General features: G+C 27.3%; 2 protein-coding genes across 2 annotated transcripts; both read right to left on the bottom strand.

Moving 5' to 3' along the window:
• Window positions 1-6,900: 6,900 nt before the first annotated feature.
• LOC101237433 (transmembrane protein 138) lies at window positions 6,901-22,345 on the bottom strand. Its single transcript, XM_065813969.1, has 4 exons — window positions 22,008-22,345; window positions 21,334-21,505; window positions 14,747-14,822; window positions 6,901-7,200 (listed from the first exon to the last, which is right to left on the bottom strand). The coding sequence occupies exons 1-4, from the start codon at window positions 22,133-22,135 to the stop codon at window positions 7,091-7,093; spliced, it is 486 nt and encodes a 161-aa protein (XP_065670041.1). The 5' UTR covers window positions 22,136-22,345; the 3' UTR covers window positions 6,901-7,090.
• On the bottom strand, window positions 10,339-13,454 carry LOC136088890 (uncharacterized). Its single transcript, XM_065813968.1, has 2 exons — window positions 12,940-13,454; window positions 10,339-12,819 (listed from the first exon to the last, which is right to left on the bottom strand). Exon 2 carries the CDS (start codon window positions 11,901-11,903, stop codon window positions 10,686-10,688), a length of 1,218 nt encoding a protein of 405 aa, XP_065670040.1. The 5' UTR covers window positions 11,904-12,819; window positions 12,940-13,454; the 3' UTR covers window positions 10,339-10,685.
• Window positions 22,346-24,199: the final 1,854 nt, after the last annotated feature.

Raw genomic sequence — 24,199 nt, 5'->3', positions numbered from 1 at the left:
TGAACACGATGCTGAGCATGAAGCTGTCACTGAAGACATGCATTCCACACAACTGATAAAAATGTTAGCAAATGACTTTTTTAAAATCAGACTGCAAAGATATGGCCAATTATATACAGAAAAAGTTTAAAAAAAATCAATGATTGGTCTACGTCAACAATCTAATAAATTAATTACATTCAAAGTTTTATAACATAAACATAAAATAAACAATATAAAAGGATAATAAATTACTTAAAAATTCAGTTTATATATATATATATATATATATATGTGTGTGTGTGTGTGTGTGTGTGTGTGTGTGTGTGTGTGTGTGTGTGTGTGTGTGTGTGTGTGTGTGTGTGTGTGTGTGTCTGTGTGTGTGTGTGTGTGTGTGTGTGTGTGTGTGTGTGTGTGTGTGTGTGTGTGTGTCTGTGTGTGTGTGTGTGTGTGTGTGTGTGTGTGTGTGTGTGTGTGTGTGTGTGTGTGTGTGAAAATATTATAAATAAAAATATTAGATTAAATTTTATTAACTGTTACTTTTCTTGATTTGTTATTTATATTGAAAGACTCGTATTTCAAAGGAAAGATATTCTTTATATACATGTACCTGAATACCTATGGAGCTTTTTTTGTATTGAAAACCTTACTAGATTATAACATAACATTGAACTAAATTTATTTAATTATTGACGGTAAATCAATTATAGAAAAAAGTAATAATGATTTTTATGATAACAATAAGTTTTTAACCATAAATAAAATTCTAACATTTCTAGAAGGAACCTCTAAGTTGTGTCACACAGAGCTTAGTTATTAGTCAAAACAGTTTTATAAAATGTTTCATTACAATTTTTGACTCTGTTTACCTTGCAGTTATGTTATAATACCTCCTAGCATTACTGCAGAGGGTAATTAATGAATAACTGGTGCATAAAATGTTAATAGATTATAGATTAAAATCCAACTAAATCTAAGTTTTAAGTTAAATGTTAAATTTTAAAATCAAAAAAACATGAAATAAGTATGATTTTGAAATGTTTAACAAAAAAAAAAAGCATATTTTACTTAATTATTAAATTTTAGATCAAAATAACATCAAATTTTTCAGATATCTGTGGATCGATTTTTTATTGATAACATTAAATTAAACAATCTTAAGCTTCGTATTTGTTTTGTTAAATAGCGTAAAGATTTTGCCCCCCCATAATGGCCGATTTTTGCTTCACTTTTTCTTATGCCGATTTACGACAGTTAGACATCTAGTTATTTTTAATATATCATTGGTTAATTTAGTTCAAAAGATATAGCACTTTAAAAAATGGCTAATTTTAAAAGAACTTATTCAAATATGGAAGAAATTTTAAAAATTGTTATGGATGATAGCAGCGGCGATATGGACCTTGGTGATTTATCAGCCGATGATAACGAACCTAAAACAGATTGGGAATATGAAGAGGAAGATATAGAATTTGTTGTAGCTCCTATTTACCTTTACCTGGTGATTTTCATAACAAAAACACCCCTCCTATACCATATTTTTGTCAAATAACGCAGGTTTCTAAAATCGATATCGATGAAGGTGATGAAGAAGAAATTGAAAAAAATATTAGCAGAAGGTTGTGTATATGTTGTCTACTTGCCATTCAGCAAAAATGATTGACACTGGTAAAACCTATGCAAATGACTCAGTAATATACAAGCCATCAGTTGTACGATCATATAATAGTCACATGGGAGGGGTTGACAGAGTTGATCAACAGTTACATAGTTTACGCACATTGCGTAAAACTTATAAGTGGTACAAAAAATTAGCATTCAGAATGATATCACAGATGATACTAAATGTACATAAAATTTTCTTACACGAAACTGGAAAATCTAAAATAACATTCTTAGATTTCTTGCAAGACACTATTTCATCATTAGTGCTAAATAATCCAGCTATACCAAACAACCAAATACTAGATGATGCCATATCTCGTCTTACTGGCAGACACTTCCCTTCGCTAAAAGTAGCTTCACCAGATGCAAAGGATAAACGACCAACCAAAAGATGTAGTGTGTGTTATGCAAGGGAAAAACTGTCGACAAAATGTCAACCACTGAAAACTACATATGTTTGTCGGTTTTGTCCATCTGAACCAGGGCTTCACCCAGATACTTGTTTTGAAGAATACCACACTAAAGTTAATTATTTATTGTAGTTAGTTTGTTTGCATAGGTAGATTTAATCTTTTATATTGCAATTAGTTTTTTGTTTCATGCTACAAACATAATTAAAAAATTTATCTTAAAAATAACAAATTTGAAAAAATTCTTGTATTTTTAGAATCTCTCCTTTTTCTAGAGTTTTTACGATAAACCTTTTATTTTTTTTTTGCTATGAACTAGTTAAATGATTGCTAAACTGCTTTTAAACAAGTTTTATTTGTTTACAACGTAATATTTTGATTTATTTTGGGATTTTACTTCAAAAAAGCAAAATTTTGATTTATGTCAAAGGCCGTTTTTTAAGTCATGTGACGTCTTACAATTGTGATAAATAATTTTTTTTAGTTATTTTGTTTGATCAATGTATTAGTAAAAAAGAGGCCAAGTTTCAGATAGATTGGTTTGTTATTTTAGTCACTACAAGGTCTCAAAGTGTTTGAGTCAGAATCAGAAACTTTGACTCTGGGAATATAGCGGGAAATATCCCGAGAGAGAAAGGGTTAAAGCCTGATGTATTTATACCTATCTAAAAGAGTTTTTATAAGAATTTTACAAAATTACCAATTTTATTACTAACTTTCGAATTTTTATCACTTACATTCGAATTAACATTCAAAGTGTAAAATTAATCATAATGGAATTTTTTATAATTAAGAAACCTTGGATACTTCTGACAACCAAGCTTTTTTGGAAAAAGAAACCTCTATTTAAAATATTAGATTTATAAAATTAGAAAAAGAAATCTCTATTTATTTAAAAATGTAGTAAAAAAGTGCAGCTTTTTTCTGAGTCAACTAATAGAGATTTCTTTGTCAACTAAAGGAAATTATTGTAGAATATGCTTCTAAGTTTGGATCATATAATTAACAAAAGTATTTTTTTCTTCAAGAAATGGTTCAGAAACTGTAAATAACCTTTGATCTTACTCCTTTATGCTCCCAGCAAACACTGAACTTTGAAGCTATTTTTAAAACTAATTTTTTTGTTAAGTATTTATTTAAATTTGTATTGTTCCCAAGGATTTGTCATCGTGTTCACTGACTTTAAAAAAATATATATAAAATGCATGATTTATTTTTTAAAAATGATAAATCATTACGTGATTTTGATGTTGAACAATTTTTTTTTTAATGTGTACATATTTAGTTATATTTACAAAAAGTAAATATAACTAAATATGTAGTAATTTAATTTTTTTTTGTAGTAATTAAGGTGCTCCCAAAAGTCCTCACGGTCTTATCTTAGAGCACCACATTTAACTAGGAAGTTCACGCCTCCTTTCTTACCATCGTCGTTTATAGGACGTCGAACTTTGGACCTCTGGATTCTGAACCTGAACTCTAACCAATGCACCACGGCTACGAAATTTAATTTTTTTAGATGTAGAACTTTGATTATTTAAGTAGTGGGAGATGTTGCTAATCCAAGCATTCAGTCAGGTTTAGATCTAATGTCAAAATTTGATTTGTTATGAACGCAGAGAATACTTACTGCATTTAAACTTTGTAGTTTAAATCAATTATTTCAAAAGCATGTAATTACATGTTTTTAAATTTGTTAAATATGAACACGAGAGATTTTCTATATAAATTTTTAAAATATTATTTTGATTTTTAGATATTACAGATGTAAACAAAAACTACACCTACGCACAAAAACTTTTATGCGTGCATGATTAAAACTGATTTAAAAAAACCATTACAATTAAGTGATTTTTTTAAAATACTATTTAAAATCGTCAAAATTTAAACTGATCGTAGTAATATTACTTGGTGAATATTGAGTTTATAATTATTTAAAGCTCCAAGCTCACATACAAAAGTTTGCAATTTCTGTTTGCCCCAATTATAAATTTTTTCACTGTACTCTCCTGAGACCGTCGGGGTAAATTTTGGTTTACTCTAATTTTTTTTATTAATTATTATTATTGGGTTTGGTAAAGTGTGCTAAAATAATTTTTAAAAGCTAAACTAACTTTTAAACGTATTTTTTTTAATAAAAGCAGTTATAACCAACAATGCAACATTTGGGGAGGGGGTGGTAGGTATCAGATATCAGAATGCTTCCTCCAGACCAAAGCTCCTCTGTTAAAATATCTTCTTTTTTTTAAAAAAAAAATTCTAAAATTTAATAATTTTTGTCATAAAAAAAGTCATTTTTAAAAAATTGAAAATCCTAGAATTTCATAGAATCTGAAAATCCTAGAATTTCATAAAAATTGAGAACTTAAATTAAGTTACGTTATAATGTTGTATTTTTTCATTTAAATTCTTTTAATATAACTTGATCTATTAAAAAAAAAAAAAAGACATTGATCACTCTTAAACAGACGAGAGTTGTATTTCCAGCAGTATACAACATTTATCAATATATATATATATATATATATATATATATATATATATATATATATATATATATATATATATATATACATATTGGCGGACGTGTACTTCAGGCACCCCTTTTTAGTAAGTCCGTAAAAAAGTCTTATATGCAACGAATATTGTTGAAAACCATACCTAACACAACAAACACCCTAAAGCAATAAATGTAAAACATTTTAAATTTGTTTAAAAATACCGTTGATTACAGTCGATTAACAATGTCATATTTAAAAAATCCGGAAAACATTAAAAAAAAAAAGAAGAACCGGGAAAATCGGAACTTATTTCTCTCATATTAGTCTTAATTTAACTTTAAACTAACAGCTTTCCCAATTTTTGGGAAACTTTTTTTCTTTTTATGGATGACTTGAAAAGTTCAAAAACACATATCGACTGTATAGAGCACAAACGTAGTATGTCCACATTTTTATGAAATCAATGTTTTACTAAATTCTTATTGGCAGTAACATAAGCTTGTAGAGGACATTTGTAATATGACCACAAGTGATATCCATCATTAGATATAACACAAAACACAAGTGTAATATCTTGATTTTAGCAAATATTTTGAAAATTGAAATCCGTTTTTCTCCATATTTTGGTTTTTGGACATACTACGTTTGTGCTTTATACAGTCGATATATTGCAAAAATATTTATTTAAACTTGTATTTATGAAAGACTTTTTGGAAAACCGGAAAAACTCAAAGTTAAAAAAAATATTTGGAATTTTGGGTATATCCGGAAAAAAATAATCCCTGAAGAATACCTATTAAAGAAAAGCAGGAAGGACAAATCTTTTTTAATGATTCTATCGATGATATCTTGATTATTATTTGCCATCTGTTCAGATATTTCACTAAAATCAGATGATCTTCTGAGTTTTTATCTGTTAATTTTAGATATTTTCTCAATCCAATTATTTAATTTTGATGTTTTACCCCTGTTCAATGCATATAAATTTGTTTTGCGAGAAGTAAAAATATTTTTTTAACAACACTCTTTGTCTACATTGTATTCTCTCAAAATTATGTTTTGAATATTAAGTTGTATTGCAGAAGTTACTTTAATAATCTTTTTTTTTATCTTTTTCCAAAAGCAATAAAAACCAAGCACAAATTAAACAATTCGCATCAGCCATTTTGACAATAAACGTATGTTTTATATGAATACTTAACAAAATATTACCGTAACATCGAGTCTTTTTATCCGTTTTGAATGGAGATGTAATCATAAAATGACGTAACTTTTTATAGATATTTTAATTTATCAAATCTCCATTTTTGATGTTTAAAAGTGAGTTTTGATTTTAAAAATTATTTTAAAACACTTAACAATGAGTGTACACTGAAACTACATAGTTTAATAAGAAAAGTTTTTCTTTAAGAAAATACTTTTTTATGTTGTTTTTTTAAATTTTTTTTTTGTAAAGTTACTTTCTTTGAAAACCTAAATAAAATTTTCGCCTTAGCAACGTCCTTAGTAAGTATGAGTTTTTGCTTCTTTAGTCCGAAATTTTTAACAAACCCTGATAGTAAGTTTTCTCATAAAAAAAAGTTAAAAGCTACCAAAAAGGATTTATTGATAGAATAAAGTAAAAAAATACAACAGAGGAGAAAGTTAATCTGAAGGATCAATTTAAAAATATTTTTATTATTTTGTTAGTTCTCTACGTTTAGGATTTTTCATACTTTGAAACACAAATTTCAGCTTCTATAAATCATTTTTGTATGAAATTTTTAGGATTTGTTAATAAAATTAACAAAATTATATAATATTTAAAAATATTATTCAAAAAAGTTTTAAGCACTTTTTATGAACTAAAAAAATTTTAATTTTTTATAAATTAAAAAAAAAGTTTTGAACTTTTTTTGAAAAACTTTCTATTTGATATTTCCCCCTTAAAGTACATCACTTGTAAACATCTATTTTTATATATATATGTGTATATATATATATATATATATATATATATATATATATATATATATATATATATATATATATATATATATATATATATATATATATATATATATGTATATATATATATATATGTATATATATATATATATGTATACATATATACATATATGTATACATATATATATATATATATATGTATATATATATATATATATATATATATATATATATATATATATATATATATATATGTATACATATATACATATATATATATACATAAATATATGTATATATACATATATATGCATATATATACATAAATATATGTATATATATACCCAAGAAAAAACTGATTTGGATTCAAACACTGACAATGATAATAACGACTAATGTAAGAATACACTAAATATATATATATTTAACACTTTTAAATAAATATATTAACATTCTTGAATTTATAATATTATGTACATTTTAATAGTATTACTAGTGTGTGTGTATATATGTGTCTGTATGTATATGTGTGCATGCATGTGTCTGTATTTAATTAAATACTATTTTAACTAAATAATTATCTGAATTTTATTGGACATGATCAAATTCTTTTCTTAGCCATTCAGTATCTCTGTAATATTTAGGATGAGCCAGTTTCAAAATGGCGCGTTTATAACTAAAGTAGTAAGTAATTGATCCTAAAAAAAAAAACATTCAAGAAAAAAAACCATTTAAGAATCGAACTATATTATAGAAAAAATTTGAAGCCAAAATTTTAAAAAATTTCAACCAATAACACTAAAACCTCTTATATAATTTTTTTTGTTTCATGCAACTGAACAACTTTTTATTCAAACTAAATTCACTTCCTCAAGACTCCAGAGAAGTTACTACAGTAAAAAAGGCTACTCATTTTTTTTTAATTATACTTGCAGCTCTCTCTCCTAAACTCTGAAGTAGGCTGCATTAAAATGTCTATAAAGCCAGCCTCTTATTTCTGATATTTTTTTATTCCTAAGAAAAATGTAAAATCTTTATTGTTTTCTTTTTTCCTACCTATCTGAGATACACACAATGCAACTGCATAGCAGGGTTGGCATAAAAACTCAAAACCCAAAAAAACCCATATATATATATATATATATATATATATATATATATATATATATATATATATATATATATATATATATATATATATATATATATATTAAATATCTTATTTTAAAACTAAAAAGTCTGATTTCAGCTCCTATAACTTTTAAAAAGTTTTATAATATAAATACTCTTGTATACACTGTATTTATACACAAAATGTTATTTAGAATATAATTTTTTAGTTCGAACTCCTTACAGAATAATCCAAAATCTGATCAATCATTTTTTTAACTATTTGGTACTTTATTAATTTTTAAACAATTAACAAGTTATATATTAAAAAATATTATTCTAATATGTATTATAATATTAGGGCAAATTAGTTAAATGTTTAAAAAGGAAAAGAAAATCATTCTATTAAATTTTAAAGTACAAAAGATTAGTTATCTAATATCTTTCCTCTCCTTTTAAATGCCTATATGTCTGAACAAGCGTTTTAGATCTGTCATTTTACATTGGTATTTGATCTTTATTTTTTCTAAAGTTTATGTTATAAACTGCAAAACTTAATACAAGGCCACCAGCAGAACACTATATAAAAATTGTTACATTTTATTCACAGTCTGGAAGTGGAAAGTTGTCAGGTAAAAAAAATTATGCTACAGTTTACTAGACTGTGGATTTGTCCTTGTGAAGTACATACAACCTTAAAACTTAGTGTACGCTAGTTTGCAACATGTTTGCTTTTTCAATAAGGGAACATGTTGAAAACTTGTGTGCACTCACAAGGACAGGGTTAGTTGATGAAAATGACACTCATGCTCATTTGTCTACAGGTTTGAAAATTTTATATCAGCTGCAAATTTACAACATGCACCGTCAATGAGGGTGACTATGAACAGCGGGGTGAAAATGAACATCAAAACCAAGTTTACTAAAAGGTGAAGAAACACACAATAGAGCTATATATTGTGTTATTTTGATTCAGTTGCTTTAAATATAATATATAGAAGCTAATTTTTGGCTGCGCAAATAAAATGCCTTTTTTCAGCTTTTCTCTATAGTGCATATAAACAGCAAGAGTTCAGGCAGTTAAAGGACTTTTTCAGCTATCTTAAAAACCACCTAACAAAATGCCATAAAAGTTGCTACACATCAAGTACATATCATTAGGTAAATATTGTTCTAATAAAATCAAAATTCAGGGTGTAGCTTGTCTGTAATTACTTGGTTATTTAAAATAACATTTTTTTATCAATAATTTAAATTTATTTTGTGCTAATTTTAGGAAATTTGCTTTGAAATTACTAAAGAAAGGAAAATAGCTGATAGTATAAAACAAGACGGCTGCAAATAAAGTGAAAAAACCATGGATTTACCAAAAAAGGGCTGCTAAAACATTCCATAAAGAACACCACATAAAAAAAATAATATGGGGATCAAGTTCAAAAAAAGCATGGTAGACAAACTAGACTAGATAGTTCAACAGAAAGTTTATTTGTTCAAATAATTACTTATACGACCGACTGGAAAAACAAAATTGAGGTGATAAAATGTCTTTCAGGTACCATAATAGTTTTTAACAAACCTGTTTTAGATATTCTTAAGAACAATCTAGTCTTAGGCACAAATCCACTTGCAAAACAAACCTATCCATAATCTAAAAAATAAAAATACTTTGCTGTGTTCAATGTCACCCCAGAACGGCTAATCATTCTCACCCCATTTTAAAAATGAGACTATGATCATATAAAATAAGAAAATTAAGATATTTACTGCATATTGTTGATCAGGCCTGGGTAAAAATATATGAAATCATCCAAAAAAAATAATTTTTGACAACCTTACGTCTCAGAATTTGTTTATTTTTACACCACTTGTAGTCCATATCAAAAAAATAATAACTGCGAAAATTTTAGTTAAAAATACCAATGGGTTCCAGAGATATCGTCACTTGAAATTTTTTTTTTTTTTTTAGATTATTCACCTACCCAAGGCCCGAGGGGGGCCACTACAGTTGAGGAGGCTACTCATTTTTTTTGTGTGTTATTTTTTAGTTGTTATTCGTGGTGCAACCCTCTCTCAACTCTTAAACTCCGAAACACGAACCTTGCTGAGCAAGGCCGCTACGCGGAGAAACTAAGTTGATAAATAATGCTGACTCAGCATTTTAGTGATTTTCTGAAGCGACTACAAAGCAACTTTGACATACAGTATCTTCATAATGGCTTGGGGAAATTTCCTAAAATTTGGTACTCTAATAGATTTTAACTTAAGGAATCCAAAAAAGCACCCTCAAGACTCGATTATCTCAAGAAATGCCTCATTTGTCCAATTTTGTTCAAAATTATTGACTTGTAAATTAGTGATTTTTGGAGGTAAAATAAAGACTGTGGCCCAAAATCCCGAGTAAAAAGTTTAGTTGTATATCATTATTTCATCTTAGGTCTACTGAAAAAAATTAGATTCATCAATTGTCTCTCTAATACATGATCAAAATTTGCATTTAAAAATGGTGTCTTTTTAGAAAAATTTAAATTTTGTAACAAAAGCAATTAAAATATTTTGTAAAACATTTATTTGAATAAAACGTCAAATAGTGTTATTTATTGACTAGTTTAGGATATTTATAGTCATGGGCCAAGGAAGACGCCCTCCCCTCCCACGGGAGGCCCCCACGCCGCCCCCCATCTCCCTAGATTTTTTTTTTTTTTAAACATAAAATGAATAATAGTTGATTGTTAAAATACATTTTAAAAACATATTTTTTCAGTTTAAGTTTGAGAAACAGTTTATTTGCGTTACTTCAAATCGATAAATACTTACCTCTTATTTCAAAGATCTTTTTACGATTTTAAGTCATAAATTTTAAAACCAAAGATATTAAAACGTTTTTAAAACATTTTGACAATCAATATCTTTATGTAGTTTTAGACTAATATAGTCATTGACATAATAAGATGGGAGTGATTTGTGATTTATTTAAACCCCCACCCCTCCTTCTCAGCCTACAATTCAAGAATTTGAAAAAAATAAAAGACATTTTAAATGCAAAATAGGTAAATAAAATAAAAACAAAATTATTTTAAACATAATTAATTTTTTTTTGTAACCAACAGTTTATATTCTTCAAATCTAAATCAGATATGTTGTATGTACGACCTGATATTGTTCGCGGTGTAGAAATTAGGCATATAACTTCAGAAATGAGCACCCAACACTCATCAGTTCTCATTGGCCAAAAGAAGTTTTTACCTGGTCCATGTGGATGCATGAATCTGACTTTTACATCAAGCTCACTTACATCTTTAGCAATCCCTACCCACCAAAATCCATCATAAAAACATGCAATATAATCCATTTTTTTAATATTTAATGAAATATCTACATAATGTTTGTTTTTTGGAATGATATCAAATATTTCAGTGCATGCATCAGTACTTATCTTTTTATAACTTATAGTGTTTGGAGCAATTGGAATAAAATGATGATACATCCTTGTGCCAGGAACTGTTCTTCCACCTAAATATCTTTTTTCTAATTGTGCTCGTGTTTGATCAATTTCTTCTTTTGAAAATAACTTAAAATAAATTCCATTTATCTTGACTTTACAAAAGGAGTACATTAAATTAACATCTAAAATCTGCCCAGTAGTTATTTGTTTTAGACTTTCTTGACATACTACTCTTTTAACAGTCCCACCAATACCATCACAGGGGGATTTACCATGACTGGTAGCAAAAAATACCCATTCAGCATTTAAATTAAAGTCTTTACTGTGATGACAAAGATTGATAAAATTTTTAAAATTTTTAAATTGTGCTGCACAAGCATCGGAAAAGTATTTCACACTTGATACATCAGGTAGATTTTCTTTGATATATCTAGTTATATCTTTCTGAGTCTTGTAAATAAATCCTGTGTCATGATCAACATCTTCTGAAAGGTAACAAAAAGATTTATGTTTGAGAAGTTTGTTCTCTATAAAATAAAGTACAATTGTATAAAGTGAGTATTGACTTTTGCTCCAGTGATAACTTTGAACCTCATCCTGAACAACATATTGATAGTTTTCAGCAAAATCTCCTAAAATTAAGCATTCGTTTTGGTTAAGATTTTCTTTACAGTTTTTTAAGTATCTACTTTGTGTTTTTGCAATATATGAATGAGTGGTAAGGTTGTCAATGCTGTCACATAATAAATCATTAAATTCATCTAGTGGCAATGACTGTGAAAGTAGTGTTGTACGATCGGTACTCTGCCATTGCTTAAGTACTACATCTTCTTCATGCTCATGGTCCATCAACTTTTATTCCACCTAATGGCATCAATGAGAAATTTTGTATTTTGGTGATGTATGCAAACACATACATTGTGGGTACCTGACGCATTAGTTGTAATACACCATTTAGGTTTAAGAGTACAAAATTTTGACAAACTGACTTTGACGTTAGGGTAGTCTTTTTTAAATGCAACATGTAATTCATTAAGATTGAGTAGCAATAATCTTTTTTGAACATGTTGGTTTTTCTTAATACTTACATAATCTTTTTTTCCTGGCATCATTCTTGAAAATTCATCACTTTGAAAAAAGTTAATCACTAAATTAACTGTTTCTGGTGAAAGTGGGTTTCCAGTTTTTTTTCCGGGTAATGATAGAATTCCATTCTCATTTCGAACTATTCTTGCTGTTCGAACAAGATACTCAGACACTTCAAAGTAGCTTGATATCTTTTTACGTGTCCATGATTTTGGTGCGAGTGTTAACATTTGCACCTTATGGCAATAAGAGTCAGTCTCTAAAATTTTATTTTTTATTTCATACATTAAAATGTCTAGATCATGGTCATTGTTAATGTTGTTGTTTAAAATGGGGCTTTTTATTTCTGTTGTTAAAAAAGTTTCTTTAATATTATATGCTAATGAGACCATTTTTGCAACTCTGTCAATAGTGTTCTCAAACTTTTGTTTTGCTACAGGCAATTTGCTGTGTTTTGAAAGACTTTTTAGTTTGACTGGTTAAATTCCAAGCAATTCTATTGTGGTATCTAACTTAATTTTTTTCTCACTTTTGGATTCCCATTCCTCCTGTGAATTTAAATCTTCATCAGTTTCTATTGCTTTTTTGTAACATTTACTGCAGAATTTCCAACCTGGGGTTACATAAACATTATTTTTTTGCAAATAGTTTGCCATGTCTATGGAAATCTTTATATTACCTAAACAACAAATTTAGTTTTACGTGGTTAAAATAACTGAAATTATCAAACATTTTATAAATAATAAATTGTTTTCTTTTAATTTCCATATCAATTCTGTTGTAAATAAGGTAAGATTACCTTTTATAGCAATTTTTTTACTTTCCTTGTGTGTTCCAAAAGGATTGCAACACTTTGTAATTTTTCTCTCAAAATATTTTCCATAGAATTGCTCATGATAACAACATATAATTCTTATTGAACTATATTTTTCCTTTAAATTTGCTCGCCATATTATTTCTTCTTGTTTTTCACAAGGAAGATCTTTAAATTGAACAAAACCTTGTTTTCTTGAAAATCCAGTTTTGTGGCAATGAATGTTAAGACTTTTTCCAATGTCACATTTCTCCATATTAATTATTTTTATTATTTATTACCTAACAAAATAATATAAAAACTATAAAATTAAAAGTAATTCTTTAAGAAAATACAAACAAGTAAATACCTTTAAAAAGAACAAAACAAAACTTATGTTTGTTTTTTATATAAAAGGAGGTTTTAAGTCACCAATTTGAAATAATGAAAAAATTTTTTTTTCAAAATTAAAATTAAATTGTATGTTTTTGCATTATTTATTCATTTTATGCAAAAACAAAAAAAAAAAAATCTAGGGAGATTGGGGGAGGGGCGTAGGGGTATCTCCCTTGGCCCATGACTATAAATGTCCTAAACTAGTCAATAAATGACACTATTTGATGTTTTATTCAAATAAATGTTTTACAAAATATTTTAATTGCTTTTGTTACAAAATTTAAATTTTTCTAAAAAGACACCATTTTTAAATGCAAATTTTGATCACGTATTAGAGAGACAATTGATGAATCTAATTTTTCAGTAGACCTAAGATGAAATAATGATATACAATTAAACTTTTTACTCGGGATTTTGGGCCACAGTCTTCATTTTACCTCCAAAAATCACTAATTTACAAGTCAATAATTTTGAACAAAATTGGATAAATGAGGCATTTCTTGAGGTAATCGAGTCTTAAGAATGCTATTTTTGGATTTCTCAAGTTAAAATCTATTAGAGTACCAAATTTTAGGAAATTTCCCCAAGCCATTATGAAGATACTGTATGTCAAAGTTGCTTTGTAGTCACTTCAGAAAATCACTAAAATGCTGAGTCAGCATTATTTCAAGTGACGATATCTCTGAAACCCATTGGTATTTTTAACTAAAATTTTCGCAGTTATTATTTTTTTGATATGGACTGCAAGTGGTGTAAAAATAAACAAATTCTGAGACGTAAGGTGTCATGGTCTGGATGATTTAATATATTTTTACCCGCATAGAACTTTTCCAGGAAACTGGATAGTATAATGTTCTGTTAAAAAAAAGTAGCACGTAAAAAGTGTTTATGGTCATCCAGATTGACGATATTTACAATGTTGCAACATCATGCTGCAAACTTGTAGATTACATGTTATAAACTTGCGCAAACTAGATTTTGAAGTAACATGTTAAACATGTTAGTATAAAAAAAAGTTTGCAACATTTATATTTTATATAAATGTTGCAAACTTTTTTTTTTATAAGACACTTATGTGTCTTATGTCCAACCTAAAAAAATGTAAGAATCATTTTGCTACATTTAACATAAAACTACTTCATGTTTTCATAAAAATATATGAATTTTATCATAAAATAAAAGATGTAGGGTGCAGAGAGGAAACTAATATTAGTCTCATTTAAAATACATATTTAAAAAATTATTTTTCATAAACTGTTGAAAAAGTACTCTGTTTTTGGTAGACTAAAAAGAGAGTTAATTCAGGTACACATTTTTAAAGACAAATTAGACTCAAAGAAAGTCGAGTAAACAAAAAACTTAAGGAATATAATAAAGAAAACCAATACTGAGACAGAAAGAGTAAAAAAATAAGTACCAATTCTTTGTAAAGTATACAATGCTTGAAGTGCATCAGTCCAAATGAAGTTTATTTCAAAATTTGATGTTCTTCTCTTTAAAAAAAAATAATAATAATAATTTTGAGTTAAAGTTACAACATTTTTTAAATTTATTTATAACTACCTTTTATTAAAATCAAATTTATTATTTTAAACTTTTATCAATATATAATAAAATACTTTAATGTGTACCAAAATTAAATTTTTTTTTTAAATATATAATATTTAAAAATTAAACAGTTTTTTTTAAAGAAATCAAGTTAAAAATAAGATGTAAAAGTTAGTACTGAAGTATTTGATGTAAAAGTTAGTACTGATTTCAAATTTATTCCTATTATGATTATTTTTTAAAAGAATAAAAAGTTATTGGAAAAAACTGCAAATCACCTGCCAGCAGCAATTATATCACACCTGCCAGCAGCAATTATATCACACCTGTCAGCAGCAATTATATCACACCTGTCAGTCACAGATAATTTAAAGATATTTGTACTTTCTTTAAATTTTTTTGCCAGAAATTTAAAAATGCAGATAGATTAATAATTGAATATGAAAAAAACAATAAAATAAAATAATTTTTTTCAATTTTTTGGAAAATTTTAAAAAAGTAAACATTTTATAAAATGCTTCCTTTTTCCAAAATAAATATGAAGCTCAATTGAGGCAGAAATAAACAAGAAACATTTTTCAAGAAAATCATGAAATATATTCATTCTGAAAGCCAGATAAATTTGTTGATAGATAAAACAAAACCATAAAATATGTTTCAAGTTAATTTGTATGTGATGAGTCATTTTATTAATGAATTTATAAATATTTTTTTTGTACCTATAAAAAATTAGTAAATTCACATTTTTTTTTAGTTAGTTTAACAAAAGTAATTATGTTGTAAACTGATTTTTTTTAAACATAAAACTAAATTAAATTTAACGGAAAAACAGATTTTTTTTATTATTTAACTTATTCAGCCATTAAAGAACTTTTTAAAAATTTTGAAATCTAATTTAATTTACAAGAGTTTGAAAATATGTGTTAAATGGCATGGAAACATTATAAACAGCTAAAAAAACAACAACATTTTAAGAAAAATGAATATGTATTTATACTTAATCATTTTTCTTAAAAAGTTTTTAAAATCACAAGCATGATAAGATATTTATAAAGTAAAGGATGCTTATGTCTATTTGCAATGCAAATACTTTATATTTCAAACCAAAGAAATTTTTTTACAGAATAATAAGTGTTCAATGATGAATTTTAAACAACTATTGGGTTTTCGTTCAATTCAAAAATTTTATAATAATGATAACCGATTCTTTTACTCTAGTAAATAGCAAAGAGTATGATGTGAGTAAATAGTGATGAGTATTAAATGTGTTTTAATGATGACTATGATAGAGCAGGGCAACAAGCATTAATGAAATCAAAAGAAATGATTGAAATTAAATCAAATAAGCTCAAATACAAAGTTAGATCCCTTAAAGTAGTAAGTGACCAAGGTCCCAAACCTGGTCCTGACCCCGGCTTAAAATGGAACATTTTTTACAAACCCAGCCCCTGCCCTGTCAAATTTATAAGATTTAGCAGGGGTTCATAGCCAGGGCTATGAAAAAATTTGTAATATTTTATATATTATTAATTTACGTATATATTTACTATTTGTTAAATAGTGGCATACATATATTTCCTTTATAACTGCTTTACTTCCCACAAGATGCAACCATTTGCAAGTTATGAGTTACTATAAAACAAAGGATAGGGTTAAAAACAAGGAAATGGTTAACTGAAAACTTAAAAAGTTGTAGGTTGTATGAGACGGGGAAACATGAAGATGGGTGAGAGTTTTAAGGTATTGTTGATGCGAGAGGAAAAAAACTAAATAAGTAAAAAAATTGTATAGCATGAAGGGATAGATACAGTAAAACAATGCAACTTGCTGAAAGACAAGCCAAGTGAGAATGGTTGATTTAACTAGAGATGATTGTTTATTTTAGCAGCGTCCATGATAGAATTTGTAGAAAAAAGAAAAAGATGCAGCTTTACAACAATGGAAAAGTGGCTCACGTTTTGCAGATAAAGAAAGTCTAACTACATATCCAATGTGCTTTTGGACCTTGCCTGAAAGGGAGTTATTCGTCAATGTAGGAATATCAACAATATTGTGATTGCAGTAAATAACAGAGTTTTGTCGTTTCAAGTCCAGAATAAAAATCCATAAGCCACTGCAAGCCTTAGGCTGTTATAGAAGAGAGATCAAATTTAAAATTGGCTGCTTATTCTAAGCAATTAAAAAGTGAAGATTTTTTGTCAAGGCAAGAGTATAAAGTTAAGTGGTCAGCAAATAGAGCCACTCTAGATTTCATGAAGATCGTTATTGTAGATAAGAAACAATACAGGAGCAAAGATACCTTGTGGTACTCTTAAAGTTACTTGAAATAAAGAATTTGGCCAGGCATTCAAGAAAAATTTTACTACTGCAGTTAGAAAGAAATAATTTAACAACCTCAAAACCTTTGTATTAAGAAACTAATAACAGAGTGATGACTAATCGTGTCTGGAGCACTAACTGTAGAAGTGTTTAATTGAGAATTAATTTTAGTATTGGAAGCCAGAGTGATTTTGATGTTTAACAATGGGTTAATCTGTTAAACTGTCAGGAAGAGTATGGTGATTATATTCAAGAGTCAAATTAGAATAAGATTTCTTTGCAAATAACTCTGCTTTATTCTAGGGAGAAGTAAAAAGATCAGACCCATGAATTAGAGATTAAATGTTAGAATTACTTTAGTTAATGACACTGTTGAAGACTAACCAAAAGTCTCTAGAACCTAACATCTGAGATAAGATACAAGATTTAGTAAACTGAGAATAACAGAGCTTAACATCAGACAGGATTTTTTTACATTGGGTTCTTGCAATAATCAGGACACTTGTTCTTAGGAGAAATGTTCTTGTAAAAAAGATGAAAAAAAAAAGATTAATGTTGAAAAATGTAGAGTAAAAGGCTGACTTTTAAAAATTGAAGAGAAGTAATGAATGCTTCTAAACCTTTATTCCAGAAGAAATAAAAGCTTCCAAGATGCACTTTATGCATATATATTACGGATATAAACATATCTGTTTGCTATTAATTTAGATGCTGGCAAACAATATCCTTTCATTGTTATATAAACTTAAGTATTTATATGGTGTAGTATTTGCCAGAAGAGAAGATAATCAGATGGATGTGTGGTGTGACTCTAGCAAGACAAGAAAAGGAGGCATATTCTTATACAGATTTGAAAAAACGCTGTAGCGAACAAAGTTTGTTAAAAAAAATTAAAGTAATTTAGGTATCAGCATGTATAGAGATAGCAGTTCTGTAGAAAATGGCAGTGGTAGAAGTAAGAAAATTTGAAGAGAGTGCCTTACATATTGTATAAATGAGCTTTAGTTTGGGAAAAAAAATGCTCTAGATTCTTTATATGAGAGAAATAACAAAAGAGGAAGGCTAAAATCTGATGATGATGATGATGATCATCGTCATATCAGGCTTCAGCCTTCCTCTTTCATGCTGTTGATGTTGATGATGATGATGATGATAATGATAAGGATGATCATTTTGATCATAATGTTTCAGAATTTTTTGTTGAGTTGTTGTTTGAAGCTAATTAAATTGTAAAGAAATGTAAATACAGATACCATTACAAACACGGAGTTCATAAAATATAAAATTACAAAGAACATTGATTTGTATAAATAAAATATTAGGCACACATGTAAACACGGGCAAAAAAGATGTAATAAATATCTGACCAAAATTCAGAAATCCGGCTAAAATTTTGCTGGATTTGCTAAAATTTTGCGGGATTTGCTAACTTTTTGCCGGAGTCAGAATTGAGCCAGATTTGTAAAAATGGCTGGATTTCAGCTGGAGCAGGAGCTGAAATCTGATACAGCTCTAGTAAGCAGCGTATTTATAATACGGATACAAATAGATAAACATATATGTTTTTTATTTATTTAGATGCTATCATACAATATCTTTACACATTTATATAAACTTAAGTATTTATGTGCTGTAGGATTTGCTGAAAAGAAATTGATGATCAGATGAATGTGTGTAGTATGACTCTAACAAAACCACAAAAAGAGCCATAACTTTAAACAAAAATTAGAAAAAATGTTGTACCCAACAATGTTTGTCAGAGAAGATTAAATTGAATTGGGTATCAGCATGTAGAGAGGTAGCAGTTTAAGGAGAAAATGGTAGAGGTAGAAGTATGAAAACTTGGAGAGAGTGAATTACATATAGTATGATTGAGCATTACATGAGGAAAGAAAATGCTTGAAACTGTTTATATTAGAGAAACAACATAAAAAGTGAAGGGTAAAGCTTGATGATGATAATGATTATAATTTTAATTATCTTGATCACAATGATGTTTATATTTAAATATACATGCATATACAAACAAAATTTAATCAATGTATATTGATTAAATTTTGTTTGATATATCAATGCTTATGCAGCCCCGGTCACTAACCCCGCCCTGGCTATTTTTTATCAAACCTGACCCCAGTTGCAGCCCCAGTCGAATTTCAATCTTGGTCACTTATTATGGGAAAGAAACATCAGATAATAAAAACATGACATAGTTGTAAAAATTTGTTGTAAATATTGAGATGTTGTTGTAAATATTGAGATTATTTTGTCCTCTGTTTTTGATAATGAAAACAAAAAATACAAAATTTACTAGATACATGTTTTTGAGTACAAAATTTAAATTCATTATCAAAATATATATAACTAAACATTAGGATCCAGACCCCAAAAGTTAAGTAAACTTTTAAAATTTGTTTTTTTTTTAAGTAAATTTAATAAATTTTTTTTTAGCTGCCATCTAAAAATTTATTTAACTTTGAATATTTTTTATTAGTTATGCTTCTATTTCCATAACATTCCCATTCCATTCTCCACTGTGTGGACTTGAATTAAGTTTTTGAACGTAAACAAAAGCAATCTGTCATTTCAGGAAATATGTGTATGACAAGTTTTGATGAAAATTATATTTCTCCTCAAATTTTTAATTTTGACATGCCACACATCACTAAAACAGTCATTTCATTAAAGTTATCCTCACACTTAAACTCACTCAAAATTCTACACTAAGTAAAGAATTTTCAAAAAGATCCCTAAAATTAAAACTGTATATACTTATGCATCCTGCTAAGTCAAATTAGATAAAACCTTAAAACAAAAAGAGCCTTAAGATATATAAAAAATACTGCAGAGTCTTAAGTTATATAAAAAAACAGATTAGCGCATCAAGTTAAATAAAAATCTCCACGTAAAAGAGTTTGAGATCTCCAACTTTTATTCTTTAATAAATCTAGTGTTGCGTAATTTATGGACGATCTCAAGTAATCCCAATAAACACATGAATGTTTATAAAACGTTGAAACAACATTTAGACAAAACATTTAGTTTTGGTTGATTATCCGTTCAATATGAAATCCAGATTAACATTTAGAACAAACCTCAAATAAATATCAAGATTCAAATATATTTTTAATGTCTATTAAACGTATTTTTATAATCTGTTAAATGTAGAAAAAACATTTAGATATAATCCTTTGAATCATATATAAAGTGTCTTTTAAACGTATATAAATGTCTATTGTCTTTTAAACATATATAAAGTGTTTAAATTTAGTATAACATATATTTATTATACGTAAGTAGGTTTTGAATCAATCCTATGACTATTTTATTGCAAATAATTGGGTGTTCATTTCATAGTCTTACTACAAAATAATTTGAGCAGCGGTACCCACCTGATGGGTACTGCCTTATTAATTTCCTGCCTTATGGAAATCTGGTGGAAACCTTGCTGTATATAGGTATATTTTGTCAAAAAACAATATTTGCCATTAAAAAATAGAAAAAAAAGGTCCTGAATTTGGACAACGTCTAAATATCGCCTAAATACGTTTAAATGCTGACAAAAAGAGTCTAAAACAACCCCTGCACATTAAACTTTAAAAGATGAATTAATAGTAATCTATATTCTACTATTAAGTTATCAGTAATTTACCATAAAAGGTAACACAAGATTACTTGTGTTGCAACAAATTTTATATGATTAAAAAATATTTTTTGAAATTAGAAAAATTAAATTTTTAAATTTTAAAAGATTTTAAGTAAAGTTTTGGTGTACACTTCAATCCTTTCAATTCATGTATACATTTATTAAGCGCTGATTAAAAGTTTAAAATATTGACTATTATAAATAAAAATAATTAAAAGACTTAAAATGTATGCTTCAATCTTTTTAATGTATAAATTTATTAAAAGTCTATTAAATATTAACAAAATCAAAATATGTTTGCCAATATTGTAAACATTTAATCGACATTTAATAAACATATAAACTAATGGGTTTGTTATGTATGCTTTAATTCTCTTAATGTATACGTCCATTAAACGTTTAAATGTTTAGAATAATGGCTTATGTTATTCAATATTCTAAATGTTTAATCAACGCATACATTAAAAAGCTTGAACCATAAGCTTGAAGCTTACCATAGTAATAATGTGCAGTACAACTGATAATGCAAAATAAAGAAGTATTGTTAATATTGTAACTTTAAACTTTCGTATGAGTAAAAATACAAGTCCAGCTTGAAAGACAAAAGTATTGAAAAATACCAAAAACAAAACAATCAGTGCAAGAATCATGCATACATCCTGAATCCTAAAATAGAAAAAATATATATTAAGTATATCAATATATCAATGGAATAGTAATGTCAATTTAAAGACCATAAAATTTAACCACAATGCAAACAGCTTTAAAAACTTCATTTTAATGCTTTGTTACAATGCCATATAATATTTAAAATGCACTTTTTTTTTCAACTTGTTTATATATAGATATGTGCGTGTGTGTGTATGTGTGTATGTGTGTGTGTATGTGTGTGTGTGTGTGTGTGTGTGTGTGTGTGTGTGTGTGTGTGTGTGTGTGTGTGTGTGTGTGTGTGTGTGTGTGTGTGTGTGTGTGTGTGTGTGTGTGTGTGTGTGTGTGTGTGAAAATACTCAGTATTTACGGTAACTATATTTATATTGTGTATAAATATAATTAGTATAATTACTAACTATATTGTGGCAGTATTCATTTGAACTCTATTTTCTATTAAAAGACAATGTTTTCACGTAACTATAAACACAGTAGCAATTAAATAAGAGAATTCACTCACACAAACGCGACTAATGTTACAACTTTACTCTTTCTCAGTAGAAACGATGAAGAAGTATTCACAAATATATCAATTAATATGAAAAATATTTGCAGGTAAACTACTGGTCGATATCTTGATACGAACATTGCGGCTATGCTTAAAAATTAGATTTTCAAATACTATTAGTGAAAAAAACTTTTTTTTTTGTTTTCGACTATTTTTAACATTATTTTATTTATTCTGCTAAACCTTTTTGCTTAAAATACTAGATATAATTTTTTAATTATTTTATGTTATATAAACTTCATTTTCGAATTTAGCGCCTTCTTACTCGGTAGCTGTGGATAATAAAAATAAAAACAGTGATAAATAAATTTGTATCTTCCGGGAGATGCAGAAGAATTACTTATAGCAGTTCAAGAAATTGCCGTCAGTGGATTTAAACAATCAAGATTGGAACCCAAAATCAAGTTATTTCTTTTTAATATCTGGTCAGCAAGATAAAGGTTAGATTGTTTAAATAAAAAACACCAAAAACCATACTGTAGACTGCAAGCAATCTTTTAAAATTTGTTTAAAATGTAATATGCCTATCAAGATTTTATGTTATATAATATAAGTGCAGTATAATATGGAATTCAAACTTTAGCTTTAATTTCCAGACCGTTGAATTCTCAAGATCTTGAATGGTATTTTTGAGTGACGGTGCTAAAATTGTTTTAACTATTGCAAAGACCAGTGGGACGGGTCCAGCAGATTTTGGTGTTAGAGATAGCTAACATTTTTAACTTGCAGACACGGAGCAAACTCTAAACATTTGTATGTTTATACTTATGTCAAATAATAATGCTTTTCAAAAAATTGCTATGATTGGAGGCTGGGGAAAAAAAAGCCCTTATATATCATCCCTCCCCTCCCCATCCCGACGGAGCAAAACCCTATAAAGTTCGAAAAGAGATTTTACAAATCGAAATAAAACAATTTAAAAAACAAAAACTTTACGAGACGGCATATGAAAAAATTTTACTACTTATGTTTTTTCCGCAACTTTTTTGAATATAACTTAGGTTTTAATATAGTAGAAAAAAATCATTTTGAGGTACATGAGCCAATCAATAGGCCGAGTGAATAAAAAAATTGCTTTTACTCAGTAATTGGTCAGCTTTATGTGAATAAAACAGCAGTTTTAATGAAATTATTATTCACGTAAAGCTGAGCACCTACTCAGTGTTTTTGGAGTAAATTGCTTAGCTTTGCATGAATAAAAACTTAAGCAAATGTCCTAAAATTGTTATTCACGTAAAGCTGAACAATTACTCCAAAAACGCTGAGTAAAAGCAATTGCTTTTTTAATTCACTCGGCCTAATAACTCGATTTTTTCAAAAAGTGGAGATAAAACAAAATAACTCTAACATCGCGAAATGTCGATATTGAATGAGATAGCATGGTATATATTATGCTATCTTCGGCTCAACTACGTTGAGCCGAATTATTATAACTTAAGTTTAAATGAAATGAAGTAAAAAATTAATTTTATTTTTGTTTAATACAACATCTACTGCTTGAATTATTTAATTCTGTATTAAAAGAAAAAAAAATCTCTCATACATTTTTTTAAAATATGAGCAGTGGGAATTGTATATAAAAAAAAAAATTAACTTTTATTTCATTTCATTTAAAACCAAAGTTTTACTAATTCGTAATTAAAAATAGTTGGCTAACTTTATAGTTAGTTTAAATTAGTCGACTAAATTTTTAGTCTCAATAATACTAGCATGGGTGCCAATAGCCTTTACGCCGCCTGGGACAGTAAACCAGGTTGGCGCCCCTATTTCTCAAAATTTCGCTATATTTTCAGTGAAGGACTTTTTTATTTTTTATTTTTAGATACCTACTTTTTCTTTGGTTCCCATTGGACATTTGCCGCCTTGGACAAACTGTCCTTTTCGCCAAACTTGTCCCTTTAATAATTTATTTTATATATTAATAATATATAAAACATAATAATAATATATTAATAGATATATAATATAATTAATTTATATAATATAGTTATTATTAACTATATTATATAAATTAATTATATTATATATACAATTATTATATTAATAATATATCTTTAGCTAAATAAAAAGTCGACAAGTATTCAGCCGGTCAGCAAATTTTAAAAAGCGAGGGCTTTCATTTTCTTTTCCAGTCAACAACAATT

This window comes from Hydra vulgaris, chromosome 12 (genome assembly GCF_038396675.1).
Source record: "Hydra vulgaris chromosome 12, alternate assembly HydraT2T_AEP".
Lineage (NCBI taxonomy): Eukaryota > Metazoa > Cnidaria > Hydrozoa > Anthoathecata > Hydridae > Hydra > Hydra vulgaris.
This window is presented reverse-complemented; position numbering and strand designations above follow the sequence as displayed.

What these genes read in the sequence shown, in the direction of transcription:
- LOC101237433 (XM_065813969.1), bottom strand. Translation starts at nt 22,135, where the DNA reads ATGTTCGTATCAAGATATCGACCAGTAGTTTACCTGCAAATATTTTTC. An exon ending in GTAACATTAGTCGCGTTTGT is followed by an intron (nt 21,506 to 22,007) that starts GTGAGTGAATTC and finishes TTTCTATTTTAG; the next exon opens with GATTCAGGATGTATGCATGA. An exon ending in GTATACTTTACAAAGAATTG is followed by an intron (nt 7,201 to 14,746) that starts GTACTTATTTTT and finishes TTTTTTTTTTAG; the next exon opens with GATCAATTACTTACTACTTT.
- LOC136088890 (XM_065813968.1), bottom strand. Translation starts at nt 11,903, where the DNA reads ATGGACCATGAGCATGAAGAAGATGTAGTACTTAAGCAATGGCAGAGT.